General features: G+C 45.4%; 1 protein-coding gene across 1 annotated transcript in view; it reads right to left on the minus strand.

The window, feature by feature from the left end:
- The window catches only part of TMEM178A (transmembrane protein 178A), a 416,467-nt gene that overhangs the window by 129,037 nt on the left and 260,272 nt on the right, over positions 1 to 27,158 (minus strand). Inside the window, exon 2 of the mRNA XM_078649057.1 lies at positions 2,069 to 2,182. Within this exon, the coding sequence (XP_078505183.1) occupies positions 2,069 to 2,182 (114 nt within the window). The remainder of the gene's footprint in view (positions 1 to 2,068; positions 2,183 to 27,158) is intronic.

The raw sequence follows: 27,158 nt of genomic DNA on the forward strand, positions 1-27,158 counted from the left end.
TGGACATTAAGGTCGCCTAACAAGGTGTAGTTTGGCAGGTTGCAGACTCCGCTGGCTATTGCAGTTGCCAAGTTTTTAATGAAGTTGCTAGGGGTGCCAGGGGGCCGGTAAACGAGAGTCCCCGAAAAAGTACATGTGGGGGAGAAGTCCAGCGCAAATGTGAGACATTCGCAGTTAGACAAATTGGTGGGAGAGCTACGGCAGGAATATTGATTTTTATAAATGATAGCTATACCGCCACCCTTTCCAGACGTGCGGTCGGCTCGAAGGATTTGGTATCCTACAGGAAGTGCCTGAATGATATCAGGATCGGAGTCAGTGTGTAGCCAGGTTTCTGTGAGGAAAAGGGCGTCAGGGTCGTTATCGCAAAGCAGCAAAGAAATCTCCAGGGCATGCTTCGGAAGCGATCTGCAGTTCACAAGGAGCATGTGATATAATGGAGGAGATATAGAGGGGCAGCTTTGATAAGTACAATGTTGGCAGATAAAGTGCTTTGTGATCGGGTCCCAGGATGCGACACATTGTGCGTTAATAGAGCCGCGCATTTGTAGTAGAGTGCTGGAGCTATAGGAGATGATGTTTGTTTGGGCAGGGCTCGTGGCCCCTGGTCCCGGCCCGTCGCGGACGGGCGCAGACGGGCTTGCCTTTGGCGCGCCGCCGGCGCGCCCGCTGCGCGGACGGGAAGATGTCGTCTTTTTATCCAGTGTGGAGGAGGGCGTGAAGCGTCCGACTACTGGACCGCTACCCTATTCCTCCCTCTAAGATGGCGTCCCTCCTCCTAGCCTACCGGCGCCAGCACCTGAATCAGCTGAACCGGTCGAGGAATGGCTGCGAGGGACCTCGGAACGACGCGATTCTCGCACCGAGGGGTCAGTGAAGGTGCACTTAAAAATGAGCTGTTTGACCTGGATTCACATCCAAGTCAACCAACAACCCAATTTTTAACCCCTTGGCTGCTGGCGCGATTCCCCTGCTGTGCTGGGGGCGCGCACAGCGCCCCCATGCTCATGACGAGCTCAGCTCGTCACGAGCCATGGTGCTCCGGTGCTCATGACGAGCTGAGCCCATCACGAACACGCCCGTTTAATGGAGCGCTCAGCACAGCAGGGGAATTAGCCCAGCGTGCGAGCGTTCCACGGGCCATGACGGGCTGAGCTCGGCATGCACACCGGAGCACCGTGGCTCATGACGAGCTGAGCTCGTCATGGGCATGGGAGGGGTTAACAAATCTGAATAGAGGTACAAAACAAAATAAACATGTCATGTGAGCCTTAGGCCCCGGCCAACACATCTAAGAAGAACTAAAGGAAAATTAAGTATTTGTGGCAGAGGTTAGGCCAACTTCACAACTGCTATTTATTAGCAAACATCTGTGGTGAGGTACCTGCCACCCTGTACTGGTAATCATTAAATAACAGTAAATGCAAATCTTACAATTTCACATATGTAAAGACAAAATTTACATGTAAGAACCATAACAGCATTTCTTGATGATCTGCCCATAAGTCCCATGCATATCACTGGAAATCAGGAAATGGACTCTTGCTTAAAGTGTCAGCTGTGGCACTGCAGCACTCAATGGGTTAGGTAATTCTGATTCTAATAAAGTTTGTACGCCAGTATCTAGCTTAATTGCACACCTGCAGCACAAGTAGCACAAGTAACACCCTGAATTCATGTTAACAACTTCCATGAAAAGGATGAGGAAGCCAGTCTTTATCATTGTAACTTATCCTGGGAGAAGTAATATGTCACTAGTATTTGATACCAAAATAAAATGATCTAGGGGAAGGGAAGCCAAGGTAAGTGTGATGCCAAAAAGTATTTTCCATAAAATTCACGCACTAGCATATAAAATAAGTCAGAGAAGGATTCTAGTTGACCCATGAATCCAATTAATGCAGGTAGATTCTAAAAAAGCACTCAGCAGGAATAAACTCTACTAACAAAGACTCTACAAGACATCAAACTTGGAAATAAAGTCCTGGGGATACATCATATGACTCATTGGTATTATGTGGTAGGAAAGGAGAGACCGAGGTTCACATCACGTCTTATTGGTACTTACGTAACAAATGCCACTCATCCTGCTGGATCATCCTTGTCAAATTGAAAGGAATGTTTCGCAAGCGGATTGGCTGGGAGAAATGATACTTGATTGTTGTGCATCTCTGCGCAATACCTGTGGGAATACAAAGAATATTCAAATGTTCACAACCTCAAGAACTAATAACAATAAATGATACAATGCAAGATAAGTAGGGGATAATTTCAAAAATTAAAGCAATGATAGTTAATGCTGGTGTAGTGCAGTGCACTGACACTATTTTTATATTTCAATCTTATGCAGAGCACCACTTGTTGAACTGGTAGCCGACTTCTCTGACACAAAGATCTTATGAGATCTAAAAAAGTGAAATTAAACTTCTGATCACTATTCTCATAAATGAAAGCTTTTGACGACTCCAGTGTCAGAACTGTGTGGCTGCACTACATTCATTAGCATATGTAATCAAATATTAATTTTGTTTCAGCAACAGAATTAGGCAGTAGCATCTGTTATCTGTTTGCACTGCAACCCTTCTGAAGAAGGAACTGTTAAGACACAGAGCGGAAAGGCCAGGCTAAACTGAACTGAAATGTGGAGTGTGGAGGAGAAAGACTTGGATGGCAAATGCCAAACTGATGAAGCAGAGAGGATAGTAAAAGTAACGGAATGAAGAACATTGAGATGATTAAACACTTGTGCAGGAGGACAAACCAAGTGGGGAAAGAGTGTAGAAAAATTGATCAGTTCTGAATGTAGAGTGAAAGTTGAATCAGGGAGAGGGCAAAGAGGAGGTTTGGGAAAGGAAGGTCACCATTGCAAGGAGCAATCAACCAGATACGCAAATTAATAAGGGAAGAGATAACAGGCGGACAAGCAAGAGTGAGCAGCAAGAAAGGCACAGTCGTAGAGACTGAGTGGTTGAAGGAAAACATATTATGGTACAGCAAGTCGTGAGATTAGAGTGAGGAGAAATAACGGAACGAGACAGAGAGCGGCACAGGGTACACAGTGCGTCATGAACGGGGACTCGGCCAGAACAAGACAACGGAGTATGGACATTCACCAGGAAAGAGAAAGGGACAGAAACCGCGACAGACAAAACACATTTATTAATATGTTTACTACACTCCAATATTCACGTAATATGGCTCCTTCATGCACACATCCCATCACTATTGGCTTGTGTCTGGTATATTAACATTTTAACAATTCCCATATGCGTTGCTGGCTTATGTGGAAATTATCAATGTGTCCCCAGACCAAGCAATCCAAAGCTATTGTCTTAGGCTTGCCATATTCATGGGAACAGAACTCTCACCAACTGCCCTGTAGACTAAGTGCTACACATCTTAAACAGCCCCAGAATCCTTAGATATGTAGGCAAGACCACCGCAAAGTACAGTTACACATGCTAGAACACAAGAGCAGAAGACAATGGAACAAAACTACTCACACTCTTCTGATTCGCACTATCTCAGATGTACAACATAGTTTGGAGGACTTCACCCGGACAGTCATTGATTTTCTGCACCAACTGGGTAGCAGTGACACACAAATAAATATCCTACATCACAAAGAAAAACGCTGGGTGTTCGGTGCCAAAACATCTAAGAAGGATGGACAACACATCGGAATGGAACCAGGTGAGATCACGTTCCCAAAAACAACTAGCCAATTGTAATAGATCAGAAAATGCATAGATTGTTTTTAGCCCTAGTCATAGGTCTCAGAAAGAACGATCTATGTCCTTGGGTACACTTCTAACCAATTCACAATGTCACTATTTATCTCCACTTTTTTAGGTTTAAATCTTTTTTTTGTTGCTTTCAATACTGGGGAAGACCTGTGGAATGATGGACGAACATGAGAACCCTCTCGTCCACTTCCTCCATTCGCGAACGGGGTCAGCTATGAACAAGATCCTCTCAGAACTGGAACTTTTAATAATAAATCCTACTCAACCACAAGATAACCGACTAGAACCTACCTATCGAGGAAGAGGGCACGAGACCACAGTGGACTACATAATGATCACAGAGGGTCTGAGAGACCAAATCAGTAACGTTACAACTCTCGAAAACATTCTAAGTGACCACTCTGCTCTAAGTTTTAACCTACAGATGAAACAACCAAGGTCCCTTATGGCAACAATTGCAAGCACCCTATCACAAAATAGGCTTGAATTAGGAAAAAACAACGGATACACTATAAAATGGGAAAAAGTGGACCCGAACAAGCTTACTAATACTTTGGTAAAGACCGCTTACAACAACATATTGATATGCCTGGATTCTCAATCCGATCCAAAGCTAATCTTGGAAAATTTCCAGTCGATATTAGAACAAGTAAAAACACTTCTGACCAGAGTACCCAAGCAAAACAAACCAAGTACCACAGGCTGGTTTAACCATGAATGTACTAAGGCACAGACCAACCTTAGAAAAGCACTTGGAAAACCAAACAGAGTCTCAATAGAGATCCAACAACTCCGACGAAACTATAACAACACTAGAAAGGCAAGTAAAAAGGAGCTGAAACTGTCCTTGTGGAACGCTCTGCACAAAAGTGCACTATCCAAAGATAGTCAGTCATTTTGGAGAATTGTTAAGTCACCCTTGTTAACGGACTCTAATACCCCACAGATCGATGTAGCTATCGATGAGGAAACCTGGGTGAACCACTTTTCAAAAATATTTCAACTATCATCTTTGACTGAAGAATGTAACTTTAATCTTTCACCCGTAGCATTTCCATTGACTTCGAACTACAAGACGTCGAAACGGCACTGTCAATGAGCAAGAGCGGCAAAGCTCCCGGCCCCGACGGGGTCCCAGTGGATCTATTTAAACACCTTCCTGATCTTTGGGCACCAATACTCACAAGAGTTTGCACAGCTGCAGCGAACCTCGGTCTGCTGGAGTCATGGTCATGTTCCATCATGGTCCCTATCTTCAAAAAGGGGGACCGCCAGGATACGAAATGTTACCGTCCTATATCCCTGCTTGACTCCCTAGGTAAAGTAGTCGGTAGAGTTGTCCTAGAAAAACTTCAGCACTGGGCAAGAGACAAAGATATCCTTTCGGATCTCCAGTTTGGATTTAGGGAAGGTTTTGGAACAGTTGAACAGGCCCTGAATCTAAGCATGTTGGTTTCGAAATACATCCACGCAAAGCCAGGGACAATTTGCATGGTTTACGTGGATTTGTCCTCCGCGTTTGACTGCGTGTCGCACGCGAAGCTCTGGTCATTGCTGAGTACAATGGGGGTGGATCCTCCCCTCCTGGACTTCTTGAGGGAGCTATATGGCGAAGCCTCAGCTAGAGTGAGATACGGGACAAAAGGAGAGCTAACGGCCCCGTTTAGGGTAGAGCGAGGAGTAAGGCAAGGATGCGTCCTGGCCCCCTTCCTCTTCTCTCTGTATACCAACGGCCTTGAGGAGATCATGTTGAGGGGGGGGCAGGATCTGCCCAGACTGAAACATCGCCTGATCCCCGCTCTGCTCTATGCGGATGACGCAGTTATTCTAGCACGTACACCGATCGAGCTACAGAAATCCCTATCTAAGTATGCTGACTTCATGGGTGCTTTGGATTTACATATCAATGTAAAAAAAACATTTGTTATGGTAGCGGGAGGAAAACGAAAAGTCACTAAGAATATTTATTTAAAAGACCAAAAAATTGAAAAGACATCGCAATACCCATACTTAGGCATCATGATTGATGACAGCTTAAAATGGAAACCAGCTGTCGAGGCCAGGAGACACCTTTTTAAACGCGCAATTCTAGCACTGATGAACTTCTCAAACAAACTTGGAAAAAGACCACCAGTAGAATTGCTACAGATTTATGCTGCAAAATGCCAAGCTATCGCCCTATATGGGGCAGGGATCTGGGGACACACAGCTACTGGATCACTGCAAAAAGAAGAAAACATCTTCATGAGATTCCTTTTGTCCACACCAAAAGGCACTTCCATCTATGCCTCGCACATGGAACTGGGAATCCCATACATAGAAGACCTAATAAAGATCCAGCCACTTCTACTTTGGAGGCGCGTGTGGCTGTCGGATGAGAATCTTCTGACCAAAAACATCCTGCAGGACTCTATGGAATTGGATTATGCACACAAAATAGTGTGGCTCTCCTATATCAGAAATTTCTTCCACGATTTAGGATTACAAAAGTATTATTTTACTCCAGAAAAGCTCAATGAAATATCCAAGAAAGATCTGAAACAAATCGCTCTGAGCCACCTAGAGTCCTTGAGACTGTCTTTGCTGACGACCAAAAAGTCTGCGATACATGCAAATATGATACAGCATTCCCCGAAAATCCAGCTTTATCTGACATTGGAATTTTCAGCATATGAAAAAATGCTTTTAACAAGGTTCAGACTGAATCTTTTTTACAGACTAGTGACTTTTCCTGATAAAAACAATTGGAATTCTAACTTGGCCCCCTGTCCTTGTGACGATCTGTCCCAACAGTCTACTATTCATACAATCTTGTTTTGTAAATTTTTCCAAACCCACCGAAAAATTTGGATAACCCCGCTATTAAAAAGATGGGGCTATAGACAATGTCGTCCAGCCATGCTAGCACTACAGTTGCTTGAATCTGAATGTGTCTGTTATCACGTACTGAATTTTTTAAAGAGTATTATGAGGCATGGGAGCAACCTTTGACTGTTTTACTATCTACACAATTTGTAAACAATCTGATCATATGTTTTAAACAAATTGCGTGTAATATCTGCTTTTTAATACTTACGTATTTTTGTATGTTTCGATAACTTTTATGGTTTTGCGCTGCTAAAAAACCGAATAAAGATTATTATTATTATTATTACTGGGGAAGAACAATACAAAGACATCTCACCTACATCTACTGGCCGGTGAGGAATATTAGGAGATGAAAGATAAGGAATAAAAGAAAGATATGCAGACAGAGAGGTGTATTAGAGATAGAAGGAAGGTTAGGAAACCTATCTAGTTGTAAGAATGTCCTTCGATGTGTGGGCGGATTGAGTCACCTGGTCTATGGACTAGAAGGGAAAGCAATAGCAGCTACGATGGGGAAGGTCAGTCGACGAACTGGTCTGTGGGTATGAGGTGAAGTATTCGTAGGTAGGAATGGCGCATTAATTCTAGGAATTCCTGCAACTGGAACCTCAGGCAGAGTTCCCATGTCAATTCAAATTGGGGCATTTTGTGCCCTACCGAAGCCGTCACCTTTTCCATACCCAGGAGATCCCATATTTTTTAACGTCAGACTAAATGAGAGGGTTTTTTGGCAGTGCCCCACCCAGCATGTCAGCAAAACTTGCTTAGCAGCACATACCGCCAAAGCGATGGCTCGCCCCTGCGAGGATTTCAGGACGTCAGGGCATTCGGGAGACCCAGCAGAGTAAAATTCGGGAATTTGGGGAGTTCAGTGCCGTACATTTGGTCAATTGCAGCAACGACTTCAGACCAGTAGTGCTGGAGCTTTGGGCACTGTCACAGAAGATGTGTCAATGTCCCCACTTGTCTGCAACCCTTCCAGCAGTGCATGACCCATTCCTCTAGCATGAAGCTATTCATGCAGGAGTATAGTGTCAATAAGGAACTATTTTAAGGAGCGTTTCCTTGCCTGAGGCACTAGACGCAGAAAAATGGGTCCGCTTTTGAATTTCTCACCATTCTTTAGGGGTAAAGGAGTGCTCACGCTCTGTCTCCCAGTGCAGCTGTGCTGTGAATTTGACAGGCGGCTGCAAAGCAATGAGAAAGGTATAAATGTCGTATACTTGTAAAGCGCACAGCTGCCCCAGCAAAGGGGCGTCCCGGCGCTGTATACCGCTGGGGAACCCGTCCTGGCTTTCCCTGTGGGATGGTCCCTACTGGGAATCCCCAAGGTGGAGCCAGGCATCCCCGGCGCTGATGGGGCCGTTGTGGAGATTAGGCAAGCTAATGCCCAGAGTTGCCGAGTGGGACCCCAGGTTAGAGTAGGCACTGAGGCGAGAATTGTCGTGACCCTGGTCCACGACCCTGCCACGTCGGGAATTGAACCCAGGTCCCGGGCCGACTTCTGCTCCTGGGTCTGCCGCCTCTAACCAGTGAGCCACACCACTGTCAGATGTCAGAGAGGATGTGCTTATTTGTGTTTATAGTAAGGAGCCATTTCTCAAGCAGTAACAAGGGGTGGCTGGCATGGGGGCGGATGGAGGGTTGAGTGACCCAGTGGCAGGTAGCCAGGTACTGTCAGTTAGAGTGATATCATAATGGTGTTGGATCTGGTGAAAGCCTAACAATCATGCATGATGAAAAAGTCACCTATTTTTTTGCTGTTGGCCTGCTGCCATTGTATGTAGCTTGAGCAAAATCTTGTTTTCCCATGATCTGCGTTTGTGGGGAAATGTGAGGGGACAACTTTTCGGAAGCTGTACCCTGTCACAGGTCGCACTTGTAGCTCTAAGAACGGGTGCTATGTACACGCCAGGTGGTCTGTGCTGTTTGGGTAGCCAAGGCACCTTCCAAATGTGGATGCCAGTGACCGCATGGTCAAGGAAACAACTGTGCTTCTCTGAGGGGCCCTGGTTTATTCTACTGTGTACCAAAGCTGTGCAGCTTGATAAAAATGTGTAAGATGAGGAACCCCGAGGCCACCCTCTGTCGGGGATAATTATGCCTGCTTTTTGGCTATACATGCATTCTTATCCGCCCAGATTTAACCTTCCATAAGATTTTGTAATTTGTTCAAAACTTGAGGTGGGGGTTGCAGAGGTAACAACTGCATAACATACACAATCTTAGGCAGCAGAGTCGTCTTGATAGCTGCAAGGCACCCTAACCATGAGAGCATGTAGAATTTCCAAGACTATAGCTCCCAAGAAAAGGTGCCATCATTGCTCTCTGATGTCTGGAGTGGATTTGGAGACCTAGGTGCACTACTCCATGCTTGGACCATGAGTAAAGCAAAAGGCATTTATGGGAAGTTCGTCAGCTGCCAGGACTGTTAAATTTAGGATGTGCAATTTCTGGAGATTGACTTTAAACCCGTAAACTTTCCCAAAAGCCTCCAGTTACTTCATGAGAGGGGGCAAGGTCTTGAGTGAATGTCTCAGGGCAATCATAACGTTGTCTGTGTTAAGAGCAAGCTTATGGTCCCTCCCTCTCATGGTAATGCCAGTTATTGTGCGGGTTTCTAGCAATGCACTCTGTAAGGGGCTCCATATATAGTTCAAAAAGTAATGGAGACAAGGAGCAACCTCGCCATGTGCCATGGGCAACGTCAAAAGGGGAAGATGTCAAACCATTAACCCACACAGTCACCCTGGGACTTGTATAGCTACACCAAACCCAGTGTATGAACCACTCACCAAGGCCCACTTTTTGGAGCACTGAGGGCAGGTAAGGCCAGTGTACACAGTCAAATGCTTTCTTGGCATCCACAGACAAAAGCTCAGGGACCCAGGAGCTCTGGGTTTTATCCAAAAGGTGGCACAGGCATTTGGTGTTGTCACTCCAACCCCTTTCTAAGAAAAAGCCCGGCTGATCAGGGTCCAAAAGGCCCTGCATATATGGAGCCAGTCGGTTCACTAATAGAGTAGTAAGAATCTTGGTGTCAACATTTAGTAGAGAGATTGGCAGGTATGGGGAGCAATGTACCTTGCCAGGCTTGGACAGCACCGTAATGGTGGCTGGCCTCATAATTAAATCAACACAGGGGATCTACCGGGATAGGCTCAACCAGAAGCATACTAATCCCTAATCTTCATGAAACTCACAACATGTACGCCTGGTTTTCCAATGAAATACGACAAGTAGGTTTTATGCATCTCATACAATCTGATGAGTACGGTCCAACATAATTATTATGTGACTAATGGTTAGATGGAAAAATAATTGCCCTTGTCAACACTGATTTCTGCCAATGTATAAAACCCATTTTAGGAGCCAACAAAGTTTTACGACTCATAAAATGGGTTTGCGAATGGATACAGATTCACTATTTAGAATTGGAGAATTTTGGGCATCGGTTCCAAATACTGAATCGCAAAAGATGTATCACTGTGTTTGAAACCAGAATTCTGGTTGCAAACCAATCAACAGTTGCCAACCCCTAAGTAACTCACTTGTAAGAGGGAAGGGGTTTTTAAGGGGAGTAGGTAGAGTTCTAGGGTACCCCTGCCATCTCTTAGGAAACTTTTTAGAGGAGAACTCTTTTTTAAAGCAGAACCATTTTGCTTAATGAAAAAGACTGCTTTAAATAAAAAAATACAATTTCAAAACAATCAGAGACATGGTGGTCTGATTAACCTTGCAGGCCACCATTTCTGCGATTGTGAGCAATCATGCTGAGTCACAATTTGCAAAATACTGAATTTTACATCAATACTTATCTTACATATATATTTTCACCCAGTCTCGGGGAAGATAAGGAATCACACTGCATAGTGTTGCCTTGGCCACATGACACATAATGATGCGTTATAATGTCACATCTCACGACTCCAGCTGTTCGAGTAGAAAACTCTTCTCTACACCTCACCATGAGATAGTATGTGGTGGTCTCAGTGGAAGGGTTTGGCTATTGTGAAAAGCTTTTATCACACCTTAAGGTCACACACTGAGCGAAATTGTGCTTAAATGAGTAATTTTTTCGTATTATGTATAAGCGTCGCTCTTCCCCCTGTACGGAGTACTGCCACAAGCAAAGTTGCTGCATTCACTCATGTAAGTCAATTTTCAATAGGCGAAGACATGAAAATTGTTGATACTTGCACCTTCTTTGGTGTCCCTGTTAGATGAGCTCACACTTTCTTGTTGCCTACCACAATTTCCATAGCACATGCGTATAGCACTCTCAAAACATGCTTAGAAGCATTTTGACAAATATTAAACACATCAGTAGCACATTTTTATTGAAAGAAAAGAATAGCCATACAATGTGAAATGCAAACTTGATAATGTCATGATTACATTGGAAAATCATGTGACTTGTATATTCCTGAAGGAATTATAAGAGAATCACCACCTTTAATTCAACTGGAATTCTTGAATTTTAATGAGGAGACTATTCAGTCTGCTTGAGGATTTGTGACATTCTTCTACAAGAGACCATGGTGGTCACTGTAGCTTTTATACGCAAGAATTTCAAAAACAGTCCTGATGAAAGCGTCATATTCTAAAAATGCTGACAACCATGACAGGCAGGGTTGAACAAGTTAATTCGCCTACCATCTTTTAATCTTGTGGCTGAGGAGGCATTCATAAGGTCACACCCAAGTGGTACTTTACTGCCACACACAATTTTAATACCTATGGTTTCTGTGTAAATTAATTTGATAGTCATTCCTATCACACAGAGCATACCATTCAAAAAAGAGACCCGCAGAGCAGGTAGGGTCAAATCAGGATGCCTAAAAGTGCCAGATGTCAGACCAGATGACGCATGCCACTCTAGGTGGGTAAGGGCTCACCATCTTGTCAGGAACGACTGTTCCAGAGTATGCACAGAAGTGGTTCGATGATTGAAAACAACAAGACTGCATTTTCTGTGATATACAGTCTATGTTTTGAAGAATGCCTAGGCTGCTTTTCCTTGTTGAAAATGTCCTCTCTCCCCCTCTGTATTTTTTCGTGGTGCTTAATTTGTAACTCATTAAGTGCAGACGTCCATAGTATTACTTGAACGGCATTGTCATATTTCAGGGTTGAAGGATTCGAACGCTGCCTAGTCTAGATTTCTCTTTTATCAAAACGAGGGGGTGGCCCTAATACTCCAACTGCATCTGGGCAAAAGAGACCGGCATAAGCAAAGGTAATGCAGTGGAATAGATACAACTATCTTTCACAATAAACTCAATGGAAACTTAAATTAATCCACCGATGAGAAATCCTTCTCAAAACAACCAACTATTCAATTTAAAAACCACACTCACACCAGGTTGTGGATTCAATGTAAATCATATACATCCAATTTTTCTCTCTTATGTTTTTTCAACGTAAAATCAATACACATACACATATAAATCAACAGTCATATGTCGAAAGACAACACAGAATCCTTGGAGCCTGAATACTAATGGTACAACGATTAAAAATTGTTAGACAACACAAGTGTATAGTGATATAGGGCGTAAAGGTATATGCCTGAAAGGTGTTGACATAAGGGTTATCTTAAATGGGAACTGCGAACTGTATATGGTTTTGTTCTTTAAAATTTATTTTTGCAGTACCATTAGTATTCAGGCTCCAATGATTCTGTGTTGTCTTTTGACATATGACTGTTGATTTATGTGGATATGTGTGTATATATATATGGGTATGTTATTATAAATATATGTGTATTGTTTTTACGTTGACTGCATTACCTTTGCTTATGCTAGTCTAGATTCCTCTTCATGCCTTTTGCCTTCCCCACTCTAAAATTCCTGTCTTTTTTTTCATTCTTGCAGGTTCTTTTCCATCCCTGTTTGCTACTTGTGTCATGACTTTCTTGTATTTCTCTTTCTTACTTTTGTGGTTTTCTTTCTCAGATCTAGGTCAAAGTCTAATGATTGAAAAGAAGTTCCAACCTCTAAAAATGAGTACTTGTGCCCTGCACAATCACTAATTTCGCATTATGACATTTTTTAAATGTTCATTTGTGGGAGACTGGTTGGAGCAGAAACTGTCCTGCAGGTAATGAAGAATCTGCAGTCAAGAGACATTTTCTGCTAGAGTCAATATCCTACAGGTATTTTGCATTACTGTTTCACATGGAGTGTACGCCTAGAGTGAAATTTTCACTGAAGATAAAAGCCAAGTAATTTCATGTGACACACATAATTTTGAGTAATTTTTGGCAATATTTAGCCAAAACATAGCCAATTCGTTCAAATTTGTGTGAATAACTTTTCATAGGAATTCATAACTTTCAAAAGATAACAGTTGATGAAAACCTCAGTAAAGGGAAAAAAATATCTGAAAAATGTTTTTCTGCATTTTCGACAAATGCACAAGGCAGGCACTAAATGCTACACTAAACTGGATAGGACACATTTGTAAACCTATGAACTGTTGAACACATGTAAAACCTGAAACTGTAATTCAGTGTGATTTAACTAAATCTAAAAGCGGGCCTAAGTGCTGACAACCACTGAATGCCTTCTCATATTAGTTGTTTGAACTCCAGCATTTTCTTGGCCAGATCAAATGTTGTTTCCAGTTTAATGGTATACTTCTGTATACAATAGTGGAAAGATATGAAGAAACCCACCCTGTGGTCCGCTGATGTCAGACCGTCGTAGCATAATTAGGTCTTAAGAGAAAGCATGATCTCTCAATAGCATTGTGCTAGGGAATGTTATGTTATATCTGAGTTCCCATTTGTAAGATGTAAAAGCTGGAGAAAATGTTCAGAGGCCGCAATATAGAAAACCTAAGAGGCGGCAATTGGTCGGTCAGAGATTTCTTCTCACAGAGGGAAGTGTCTAGGGCAAAGAATAAAGGGAAAGGGAAGCATGAACAAAGGCCTACGTGTTGGGCAGCAGGTAAACAGTCAGCTAAATGGGAATAGGTAACGAAAATCTCTTGTTCGAAGGCTAGCCTAGTGTGGACCAGACAGTACTTTTTTTGGGAGCAGATAAGTGCAGAGTGCTAATAAATATTCTACAAGCGTGGGGCGAGCCAAGGAAAGTCGAGCAGCCTATTTGGTCATTATAAAGCTATTATGGGCAGCAGTATTAATTCAAAAGTGAGGTGTGCAAGACACCCTAAAGATGTAGCTGAACCCTCCCCATGTGGGCAGTGATGTGCAAGCCGTTGTCTGATTAGTCTCTAGCTCAGCATGCTGGTCATTGTGGTGATGGTCTAGTGGTTCACGGGGCGGGCGCCTCGGGCAGAAACGGAAGTGCGGCCATTTTACAGAGCCGCGACTTTCGAGCCCGTCAGACGCTCTCCCCGGCGCTCTGTGAAATAAAGTAACCTGAAATCACCCGAGGCTCAGTATTGCTTATAGGAGATATAAGGGGGTCACTATAAATGGCGACGAGGCAAGGGATGGAATAACAGCGTGCACATTGGTGCGCTGAACAACCGCCGACCCACCTTACACAGAGCGCGGCAGAGGGACCAGAGCGTGCCCCGAAGAGGACACGGCCCCCCCACATGGAGAGGCAAGGCAAGGGGCAGGACCCGGTCCCAGAGAGTCCACAGCCCCGGCTACGGCTGGTAAGTGCCCAGTGCCACCCCGGGCACCCAGCCATAGCGAGCACAAACCAGAGGAGGGCCCACAGAAGAAAAAAAAGAGAGGGAGCGGCCATAGCAGTCTGGGAGGAGGCCAAAACGCAGGAGAAGTAACACCCAGGACCACAACACCCACAGAGAGGGAGAAGAACTAGAGGAGGAAGCAGGAACGTGGGAGTGAGTGGAAAACCCGGGTAGGTCCTCGCCTCAGGCCGACCAACTGGGGAAAGGTACAAGCCAGGACCCAGCGCACTAGTCTAAACGCAGCCCTGGACTCCCCAAGTACATCCAGCAGTGAGGAAGGAAGTCCAGCTCTCGCCCGAGGAGGCAGTCAGGAAGAGGGACAAGCACCTGAAAGCCCGCCAAGCACCGTCACGCAGCGGAATCCAGTCCCTCGAAACGCGGGAAGAATGAGCGCACAGTCATCCTCCCTCACCAACCTGGTCCCATTCCTACCCAAGAGAGGTGAACCAATGATGCCATGGGAAGACTGGAAGAGGTATTTTCTGAATTACCTAACGGCCCTAGAAGAAGAGAGCGAAGGGGCGTACTCGAGCTCCCGGAAGAAGAAGATACTCCTGCACAGCCTAGGCCCGGAGGGGATCAGAGTATATGACAACCTGGTGAAGAAGACCAGGCCTCCTACGGACACAGATGAGTTCCAACACGCGAACGAGGATTTGGACTCGCACTACCGACCCGTGGTATATGTAGCCATAGACAGATGTAATTTCTTCCAGAGGAAACAAGAGGAGTTCGAAGCTCTGAAACAAGAGATCTGCAATGCGGTACCCCTCAAGGGATTCGACCAAGCTGCCTTGTCCATACTGACCACTGACGCAAGCGGCAAAGGATTGGGGGCTGTACTGATTCGGAGGTCACGAGAGGGTGAAGTCTCCACGGTCAGCTTTGCCTCAAGGTCGCTAGCACCCAACGAAGAAAAGTTCAGCGTGATTGAAAAGGAGATGCTGTCAGTGGTATGGGCCATAGAGCGCTTCAGGCAGTTCTTATGGGGTTCCAGTTTCCTACTTCGCACGGACCACAAACCACTAGTAAAGGTCCTCACCTCCAGCGGACACACCCACGCGACGCCCCGCATAGTAAAGATGACCTTGAGATTACTAGACTATTTATATGAAGTAGAATACATTCCAGAAAATAGGAATAGAGTGGCTGATTATTTAAGCAGAGCGGCGGCCATGGAACGGGCGGAAGATCAAGAACCCTCCGGATGGGAAGGCTACATGGTGGCGTTCACACAAGACCATGAAATGGTAATCCGCGAAAAGGAATGGGAAGAGGCGTACGCCCAAGATGAGGCCTTGGAAGCAGTGAAGGGCTACGTTACTCATGGATGGCCGGACAAGAAACACCTCGACAATGGGCTGAAGAAGTTCTGGGAGGTTCGAGAGGAATTGTCGTTCAGGGACAACCCAGCGTTCTTACTGAGAGGGGACAAGGTAGTCCCTCCACAGAACTTGGTGGAACACCTCCTAAATATCCTCCACGAGGGACACCTCGGCATTATGAAAACCAAAGCCAGGGCAAAGCAAGCTTACTGGTGGCCTGCCATGGACAGCCAAGTACCAAGTAGAAAGACATGTACAATCATGCGAACAATGCAGCAGGGCGGATAAAACACAGATCCTGCTGAGGCCACCCCTGGTGAAGTTCGCTGTTCCCTCCAGCCCATGGGAAATGCTATCAGTGGACATCTTAGGACCCATCCTTGATACTAATGGAGTGCCGAAATGTGTCATAGTATTGGTGGACCGGTATTCCAAATCACCGGAAGTGGAAGTGCGAGAGACAGTGGACACAGAAGCAGTGCTTTCCTTCTTGACCTCCACGTTTGTGAGGGAAGGGATCCCCAAGGTGATCACCTGTGACAATGGACCACAATTTATATCCGCGAAATGGGACGCTTTTATGGTCCGCAACGGAATAGAAGTCCAACATACCCCAATATACCACCCGGCGGGGAACGGATTGGCAGAAAGATTCAACAGAGTAATAATGGGGTCAGTGCAGGTTGCGATCAGTGCCGGACAAGATTGGGAGAAGGAGCTACTGAAGATGTTGTGGGCATATAGCATCACTCCAGCCAGCACAGGGTACAGCCCCTTCCGAATACTGCGAGGGCGAGATCCATTCACGAAGGACAATCTGGCATGGAAACATCTAATTGTCCAGAGCAAGTGCTCCCCAACTGTGGTGCGTAGGAACATAGAAAGAGCACAAGCTGTGTACACCGAACACTACAACAAACGGCGGAACGTCCGTGAAGTGGCCCTAGAAAAGGGCGAGTGGGTGAGAGTGAAGCAGGCGGTGTTGAAAAAGAAAGGTGACAGCAAGTTCACACCACTGTTGCAAGTGATGAAACAATTGCCAGATCGGCTCTACTCAACGATGGCAAAGTATGGTCGCAAGACAGGATGGCGAAGTGCAGTAAAATCCTGAAGTGGGAGATTCCCGATGAGACAAGTCAGCTAAGTGGGGAGAACGGTCAAGAGTTGAGACTCGAAGCAACAGCAGAAGTGGACATGTCAGGGGATCAACCGCGTTGGGAAGGCGAAGAGGATCAGCACCACCGGGAGGAAGATGAAGAAGTCGGAAGAACCAACCCACCAACGCCAATGAGTCAAGGTGGTGACAGACTCAGTAGAGAACCAAGAACGGCTACTTTTAAAGTGGGCGGAAGCCCTTTCAGGATCCAAGGCGAGAACACCGGCCGTGAACCTGTGAGGACAAGGTCAGGCAGAGCGGTCAAGCCCCCCAAGAAATTCGAAGACTTCAGCATGGAAATCAAGTAAGACTGTTCCTTTTCCCCAACCCTAAGACTCTCGCTCCTGGACTGAGATTCATCATGTTCAGGATGTGCAGTTTGTGAGGATGTTAAAGGGGGGAGATATGTGGTGACGGTCTAGTGGTTCGCTGGGCGGGTGCCGCAGGCGGAATCGGAGGTGCGGCCATTTTACTGAGCCGCGACTTTCGAGCCCATCGGACGCTCTCCCCGGCGCTCTGTGAAATAAAGTAACCTGAAATCACCCGAGGCTCAGTATTGCTTATTGGAGATATAAGGGGGTCACTATAGTCATGACGCTGTTGTGGCAAGTGCTGCCAGCCCCTTGTATACATCAAGTGGTGTTAAATGCAAGGAGCAGTAATTGGAGCCTTTAAGAGTGTATTGCTGCTGCACTGGTGCGGTTTTCAAGTTTATTTTTCTTGTCCGCACAAGCAGCAGCTTGTGTCATGTGTAGCTGAGCAATGCCATGATGAAAGGTGAGCATGGAAATTTCACTCACCCAGTTGTGACCGGGTGAGGACAACGAGCGAGGAATGTAACAATAAACTGGACTGGGGAATCACAAACCCCCTTTTTCCCCTCTTGTTCTTTCCCCGCAGGACGAGTGGAGTTCACCGTCCCCACCGCTTCAAGACACATACGAGAATAACCAGGTGGGTCCCTTTAACTGGGGAGCATCAGAACAGGGAATTCCGCCCCCTGATGACATCACAGAGTTCAAAGTTCTTATGAACCGGGAAACCCGGAAGTCCGTGTGTTCGAACACCGGAGAGGCAGAGGGAGTTCCTGCCAGCACAAAGGGAGTTCCTGGAATCCCGACGGCAACCGAAGGAGAAATACACCACAATACGACCCGCCATGCTCCAGGAGGAGCGTGGCTAACCAAGGTACGGAGACAGGTTGTGGATTGGATAGGAGGGCGGGATAGATGAATGGTGTAACAACCGGGTCCCTCTCTCTATCACCCTCCTCCACCTTTTCCCCTAAAGCACTTTTTCACAGTTTTCATAGACGTGTGACACGGCACTTGGTGCTCCCCCACTCCTGTCCCTAAAAGTGTTCCTATAGTCACACCATCATACCGGTTCTCCTGTTTTCTTTTCCCTACGCCACCAAGGAGTTCTGTGAGACCGGACGCCAGTGGAGCAAGAAGGAAAACCGGACTGGGTCCCGCAAAGGACTTACCCGGGGAGAAAAGAAAATCCAAAACCCAGCTAATGTTAATTCTCTTCTGTAGAAAAGGAAACAGTTCTTGAGCAAAATAAAATCTTCACTAATCCGCCATAGCCTCCGTTCCGTTCTTCCCACCCCGCAATCTTTGGTGTCAGAAGTGGGATTAGAAGGACAATCCATCAGTACTTCTATGATGGACGCACTTATACAGCATTTAGTGAAGGGCCAGGAACGTTTGGAATGGGTGGTAGAGAGGCAGATGTCATCTGCCCAAGCAGACCGCGACACCTTTAAGGACTCCATATCCGCCCAAATCAAAGGGTTACAAAAAGCCATTACGTTTCCCTCCGCTCTCCCTCAAAGAGAAAGTAGACGCCCAGTGCATGCACCCTCAGGAATATCTTTGCAAAAATATGCTGCAGGTGAAGATCCCAACGCATTCTTATTAAATTTTGAACACGCCGCCAAAGCCTGTGGGTGGGCTGAAGACCAATGGCCTTTCTTTTTGGCCCCTTTGCTGACTGGAGAAGCCCAGTCAGCTTACCAAGTTGCAAATCCAAATGGAAACACTCCCTATCAGGACATCAAGGAGGTTATATTAGACCACCTCGGTCTTGATGCGGAAGCCTACAGGGTTCGCTTCAGAAAAGAAAGAAGCCGACCGGGAGAAAATCTGAAGAATCTATTTTTTTATCTTAAAACAGCTGCTGATAAATGGTTAAGACCAGCTACAAGTACAAAGGAAGAAATTATGATTTGGGTGTACTTGGAACAGTTTCTCGAGGCTCTCCCTTACAGCACACAGAGGTGGTTGAAACAACAACCTCACCTCACCTTGGAGCTGGCTATTGAGATGGCAGCCACTTCTTCAATCCCAGACCCAACCCATTAAAATCCCCAAAAAAGCCACGGGCACTGAACCTACCGTGCTCCAAACCAAGTCGACCGCATAGCCAACTTTTCCGAGGACCACAGTGTTTCGAGTGTGGCGAATGGGCCACATAGCCAGACTCTGTCCCAAACATAAGTCCACTGAAGAACCCATGGAAATCGGTTATCTGCCAAAGTCCATCCTTTACACAGCCGAAATGGGGACAACATTTTACGCGAGTGTACAGATTAATGGTAGACAGATAAAAGCGCTTTTAGATTCAGGATGTAGATTCAGGATGTAGACAATCAGTAGCACAGAAACACCTCATAACTCCTTCTCAATATGTCCCTGACGCCCTGGTGCACATTAGGTGCGTGCATGGCGATGTGAAGCCCTAACCTTTAGCCTCAGTTGTACTAAGAACACCCCATGGGATTTCCTGTAGTGTCTGGGTGGGGTGGTGGAACGTCTGCCCAAAGAGTTACTGTTGGGAACAGATAACCCTGAATTCTTATGGTTATTCCGACATAGTTTGGGGAATAGGGATACCGCACAAAGCAGTCAGGATAGAACCCAGCAATCGTGTCCTGCACTCACTTCTCCCGAACTGTAGTTAATGGACAGAAGTTTCCAGTTTGCCCAGGCAAATTATGCCACTTTATTCAACGCCTGGGAATCTGAACATGCCAATCAAGATAACCCATCCCCCTCCTATCCTCATTTATTGATCAAGGATGGTCTGCTTTACCGCAAAGGTAGTGCAGAGGATCCAGAGCAACTACTAGTCCCCATGGCTTTCAGGGAACAAATATTATTTTTCTCCCACTCACACCTTAAAGCAGGACATACAGCGACAGAGAAAACGACCCAAAATGTATTAAGGTATTTCTTCTGGCCAGGGGTATACAAAGATATCAAGATCCATTGTCAAACATGTGAAGAGTGCCGGAAGAAAAACACTCAAAGGCCGCCAGCGGTTCCCCTACAACCCATTCCGGTAATAGGTAATCCATTTGAGAGAGTCGGAATGGACCTGATCAGGCCCTTACCCCAGATCCAGAGAGGAAATTAATATGCACTAGTGGTAGTAGACTATGCCACCAGGTTTCCGGAGACTTTTCCGCTCAGAGCTCCCCCTGTCAGGACCTTGCCGATACTGCGCCTACATTGCATGAAAACTACACTACCCATGATTCCTTTCCGCTATCGCAGGATGTACTTCAGGGGTCAGAGCGCACCTTCCGGTGCGTGTTATTCTGGTTTGGTGTCTTGCTGCTGCAGGCGTGAGAGAGGACCTCATCACGCGGCATTTCCTGGTTGCCGATCGAGGCATATCTCCTCGAACTTCTGTTCAGAATCCAAGGTAGGATTCTTGGTCTGTCATTGGTTTCGGCGTGTGCTGCCTTCCGCCGCACTGCCTATTGGATTCTTGACATTTGCCACAGAGACATTACGGAGCACGTTAGCAAGTTGCTACGAGCTTCCGTTTTTTTTTGTTTTGTTGCGAACAGACTTGAAAGGTTCCATTCTGTTCCTATTCGACTCTTTGGCTATCCGTGATATTCCTTGGGTATCCGGCTCTGGTTTTGGCTCATTAACGGTAACGCAGAGCGTAGTGGTGGTTGCAACTACACGCTGCAGTGTTTATTGACTATTGTGATTATCATAAGGGAGAAGTGAAAGCGGAGCGCTGTGGTGGCCTCAACTACGCGCTACCATTCTCAAATACGGACTTTAAAGGAGTATTATCTGTGGAAAGGTAGCGGAACGTGTTAGTGGTCGCAACTTCACGTTTAGTTTATGCTCTTTACTTTGGTGTTTGGTTCAGGTCAAGGTTCATTTACAGGAGCGGAGTGTTGTGGTTCTTGCCTCCTACACACTACCGTATCCTTTATTTCTCCGTCCTCGATATAGGAAATTACTTGGTGTTTATTTATTGAATGATGCTACAATTCATAGATACTTCACTCCTTCATTTCACTGCTGCGGTATGTCCTAGGGGTTGAGGATCATATTCAGATCTGTGCAATGTGTAATCAAGGAATGTCCTAATAATTGTTTTTATGTTTCAAATAGGCACTTTATGGTCGCAAGAAGAAAGGGAACAGAGGCTGACATCAGAGAGCCTTGTTGTTTTACTTTTAAGCAGGTATACAGGGTTCATTTAGCGAGAATTCATGAGAGTAGCCATAATATGCGTATTGTTGCTTATGAAAGTATTTTGTCGTTTCCCTTTCCCTGCTGACCCCTTCCTTTCCCTTCCTTTCTTCTCTCTTCCTATTTTTTCCCTCACCTAATGGCTCAAACACCCTGTGTAACATATTCAGGGTGTTAGTGACATTTGGAGGTGGACCATTTTATACAACAACTGGATTCCGTGGAGTGCAACCTGACACCCACTTCCCGTAACATCAGAGACAAACTGCTGGAACTCTTCTCGAGAGTAGGACTTCCCAGAGAGATCCTTACCAATCAGGGAACACCGTTTGAATCTTGCCTAATGAAAGAAATCTGTAGTGCTCTAGATCTACACCACTTAAGGACCTCTGTTTATCACCCTCAGACGGATGGTCTTAACACTTAAGACCACCATGAAGAAGATGTTATTGGTTGAAGGTAGAGAATGGGACCGCTTGTTACCTCTGGCGCTGTGTGTGATCCGAGCCCAGGTACAGAGCAGTCTGGGATGTTTGTCGTTCGAACTCCTGTATGGAAGACAGCCCAGATCCTTGCTAGAAATGACAAAGGAAGCATGGCAATGGGAACCAGAGGAAGCGAACAAAGGAGTGTTGGAGTACACCCGGCACCTTAGATCCAAAATTTGGAAACAGAGATCTAGCCTACACTCACCTGGAAAAAAATAAAGAGATGCAAAATACCTACTACGACCGGGGAAAAAAATGGAGAAGGTTATCCATAGGTGATTGGGTCCTGGTGTTACTGCCTTCTTCGGAAAAAAAATTCTCTCTGAATGGTTAGGCCCCTACAAAGTTGTGGGAGTCATCGGAAATACTTCCTATCAGGTCCAGATTTCTCCAAGTTGGAAGCAAACCTACCATCTAAACTTATTGAAAAAGTGGTTGGGGCCCTTGCCAAAGTCAGCGCACCTAACTCTTTCTACTACTGAGATGGAAGACACCACCCTCACACACCTCGTGATCAATGATGAGCTCACCGACACAGCTAAAGATGAACTCCATGATACACTGCTTCCCTTTTCACATCTGTTTTCCGACATCCCTGGTAGAACAACTCTCGCCGAACACCGTATTACAACCCCACCAGGAAAGACAGTAAAACAACGTCCTTATCGGATACCTGCAGCTAAAAGAGCGGCAGTGAAGAAAGAGGTGCAAGACATGCTACGTCTAGGAGTCATACGTCCCTCGGTGAGTGACTGGTCTTCACCTATTGTGATGGTACTGAAGCCAGACGGTTCAACTCAATTTTGTATAGACTTTAGGGCTTTAAATGCCATCTTCACTTTCGATGCCTACCCCATTCCTCGAATAGACGAGCTTATCGAGAAGTTAGGGTACGCCAAGTATATAACAACTTTAGACCTAACCAAAGGTTACTGGCAAGTTCCCCTGAGAGAGGAAGATCGTAAGAAGACTGCATTTTCCACAGACGAAGGACTCTATGAATTTAACGTTCTGCCCTTTGGATTACACGGAGCTCCTGCTACTTTCCAAAAGCTGATGAACACAGTCCTTCAAAACCATCATACATTCTGCTCCGCATATTTAGATGACATAGTAATTTTCAGCAGAACCTGTGAGGAACATTTAGACCACCTTCAGATAGTCCTCCAGGCCTTGGATTAAGCAGGCCTACATATCAACTCCAGAAAATCCATAGCAGCCTATCAGAAGGTGAGATACCTAGGGTATGTCCTCGGCCATGGTGTGATCGCTCCTCAAACAGAAAAAGTCCGGGCCATAGCAGAGACCCCTTTCTTCTCCAATAAAAGAGACCTCTGAGCATTTTTGGGACTATTGGGGTATTATCGGCGTTTTATTCCTCAGTTTTCTGAAGTATCCGCTCCCCTGACCAACCTCCTCCGCAAAGACGTCCGGCCCCAACAGTTCCTCAAACCAAGCCTAGAGATGATAGAGGCATTTCAAAAGTTTAAGTAAACCATGACCACAAGTCCAGTTTTGTCATCACCCGACTTTGATAAACCTTTCATACTCCTCTGACACTGGGATAGAACATCCCATCTTATACATAAGTCGGAAACTCTTTCCTCAAGAAGAAAAATACCTCCAATAGAGAAGGAATGTTTAGCTGTGAAGTGGGCAATAGACAAACTCAGATACTATCTTGAAGGACGACCATTCACTCTGTACACTGACCATGCCCCATTACAATTAATGTTTTAAAATAAATCCCAAAACCCAAGCGTGCTGAGATGGTTTTAGCACGGCAGCCCTTTTCATTTGAAGTACGACATTGAAAAGGAAAGCACAATGGGGATTAACTATCTCGGTTATTTCCTGTCCCCAATCTGGAGAATCCTACGAAGGGGGTGTGTGACCGGGTGAGGACAACGAATGAGAAATATAACAATAACCTGGACTGGGGAATCACAAACCCCCCCTTTTTCCCCTATTGTTCTTTCCCTCCAGGTTGAGTGGAGTTCACCGTCCCCACCGCTTCAAGACACGTACGAGAATAACCAGGAGGGTCCCTTTAACTAGGGAGCATCAGAACACGGAACTCCGCCCCCTGATGACATCACGGAGTTCCCAGTGCTCATGAACCGGGAACACCGGAGAGGCAGCTTCCGCTGGAGACTCGACTGCGAAGTTCTGCCGAATGGCGTCCCTCAGAGAAAAGAAGATTCCAGAGGGAGTTCCTGCCTGCACAAAGGGAGTTCCTGAAATCCCGACGGCAACCGAAGGAGAAATACATCACGATACGACCCGCCACGCTCCAGGAGGAGCGTGGCTAACCAAAGTATGGAGACAGGTTGTGGATTGGATAGGAGGGCGGGATAGATGAACGGTGTAACAACCGGGTCCTTCTCTCTATCACCCTCCTCCACCTTTTCCCCTAAAGCACTTTTTCACAGTTTTCATAGACGTGTGACACGGCGTTTGGTGCTCCCCACTCCCATCCCTAAAAGTGTTCCTATAGTCATACCCTCATACCGGTTCTCCTGTTTTCTTTTCCCTACGCCACCAAGGAGTTCCCTGAGACCGAACGCCAGTGGAGCAAGAAGGAAGACCAAACTGGATCCCAGAAAGGACTTACCCGGGAAGAAAAGAAAACCCAAAACCCAGTTAATGTTAATTCTCTTGTGTGGAGAAGGAAACAGTTCTTGAGCAAAATAAAACCTTCACTAATCCGCCATAGCCTCCGTTCTGTTCTTCTCACCCCGCAACACCAGTCTTAAAGCCATGATCTGTGCTTTAATCCATGTGGGATAAGTACAGGTAATAATATACTGCTGCTTGGTGCAAGAGTATTAGTTTATAACTGACCACGCTTGCATAAGGCTGTCAGGTCCACCAGTTTTGAAATTTGTTGGACCGGGAGTGATGTTAATTTCTTAAAGACCTTGTGGGAGCGGTGTTTGCTCCAGACCTCGGACAGTGAGAATTCCATCAGTTTATCCTCAAGATGTTGTCTGTATGACCATCTTAGGTCTGAGTGCTCAAGTTCGCACCAGATTAAGCCATGCATAGAGTTGAGTGGTGCCAATCTGACCCTGTGACAGAAGATGCCTAAATGGCAAAGTTTCTTTTAAACTCAACCACTATTGTCAAGAATTTATTTGTTACCATGTCACTCAAATCAAGGACAAATATTGATCAAAACAATTTGGAAATACGATGAAATAAAATGATGAATTTTAACACAATTGAATGTTAACTACTAGAGCATTTGTACGTGCAGCAGAAACTTCATATATTCGTGGGAATTAGAGAGAGGTAAGCTGACAGCTTCCACAAAACTATAAAAAGGCTATTTTTGCCAGTATCTTCCCCTGATTCTCTCTTTCTCATAGGCCTTAACTAATTGGCTCTTGTAAACGGGCAACATGTTGTCTGCATTTTTGTCAAAGAGCTTATGGTATAAGACAATGCACTGTTTGCATTCTTGACTAAGGAGTTTAATATTTAAGTTAATCCTCCAACTACAGTAGATTCATAGGCTGCACCTGTACAATCAGCACTGTATACCACTAGCCAGATGGCCTACTGAAAGATCGTGGGTGATAAGGGTGTACAAACACTTGAACCTTTCTGAATTGGTGACTGTGATTAAATCTGCTTCAAGAGGAAGCATTAGCAGTTCTGGTCCATGAAAAAAGGTGGTGTTGGGCAATCGGGCATTGGGCGAGAGATAATGGAAATACCTTCTTCTTAACAGGACGCTCACACTTTGTTTTACAAAAAAGCGGAGATTCACTGTGTATTTATTGGACAAGCATACCCTTAAGTAAGCATAAACAAAAAGGCCTGACAGCGGAACCTTCTGATTAGCAGCACCTAATCTTTTTTTACACTCCTTGAGTAATGTCTCTTCTATATTAAGTGGGAGCTGTGTGCACACTGAGTAGTAGCCACCGGTGAACAACACTTACAACGCAACTTTTACATCGCAGAGCCTTTACAACGCAACCATTACAACGCAAACTATTACAACGCATTGCTCTGGGGGGCGCTCTAGGATAGGGAATAGGTTAATTTACTATCCAATAACCTTCCCTAGTGTCCACGGGGACTGGAGTTGGAATAGTAAATTAAACTATTCACTATCCAGCACCCCAAAGCACTATGCGTTGTAATGGACTGCGTTGTAATACTTACGTTGTAAAGGCATGCGATGTAAATGCATGCGTTGTAATGTCATACATCCGTAGCCACCATCACAATACTTGTTCCCAACAGGAAGTTAAAAATTCAAGACAAAAGCACAGGTGCACCACACAACAAAACTTTATCAAGAAGGACAATTATAATGCCCATATCCAGTAAAGAGAGTGTCTTCAATTTTTTCTTTTTTCTTTCTCTTATCTTCTTTCATTTTTCATTTCACGTAGATAAAACACAATGTTCAAAACAAGAACAGCCAACGCGTTTCGTCCTAGTGCAGGACTTCTTCAGGGCACTAGATTAGGATGGAGTTAAGCCCCTCCATAAATTTTTGGTTATAGGATTCCCCAAGGAGAGTTGTTTCCCGTCCAGTAGAATGTTATATCAAAGAATAGCGCCGTCTACATAGAGGCATCACTCAATTAATAGCTAAAAAAAGGGGTCACGTTACATAGCCTCTGCCGGAGAGTCCCAACCCCCCCAGTGGGGCCCCCCCAGGTCCGGGATCCTTAGAAGTGGTGTTAGGGGTGCTGCTCCTGCCTAACCCTAAAACTTGAGGCTTAGAAAAAAGAATGTCACCAGAAGGTGTCCTAACAACCGACAGGGGGCCAGAATCTACCTGCCAGCCAAACTGCCAAAGGTGCATTGCCGATTGACTTGACTTTGTGGTAGCCCCCACTATGTTCCTCTCTGCAGCAACAAATCGTGCACAGCAAGACCTCTCGGCAAAGGTATTTGGCCTCGTGGAACCCTCTCCGACTACAGCATGCAGCTTCATCTCGCTGCTGATTTTAGACTTCCACAAAAGTGACAGTCTGAACGCAAAAATCTTTCCTGTGACTCTGTCGGTTGGCTCCCAACGATGACCCCACCATCTTGGATCCAGTCTGCTGCCTTGTCCTGGTGAACTCTACCTTCTCAGGAACTTTTCATCATAACTTCTTCTGCATACGAAGGTAAGCCAAGACTAGGTCAATCCACTTTGTGTATCCAACCCGCGCTCCATTGCTGTTGGCCTTAACTATGGACTTTCTCCCAATCTTACGTGACCAGATACCTACAGTTGGCGCTTTGATCTTTTAGGCTCTACTTTACACTAAAACATTTAGAAATTCATAACTCCATTTGTACTGAATGGATTTAATTCCTTTTTGGGTTCATCTTATTCATTACATTTTACTCTATTTTTCTAAATTGGTTTGGGATTTTTCTTATAT

The sequence above is a fragment of the Lissotriton helveticus genome, chromosome 6 (genome assembly GCF_964261635.1).
Source record: "Lissotriton helveticus chromosome 6, aLisHel1.1, whole genome shotgun sequence".
Classification (NCBI taxonomy): domain Eukaryota; kingdom Metazoa; phylum Chordata; class Amphibia; order Caudata; family Salamandridae; genus Lissotriton; species Lissotriton helveticus.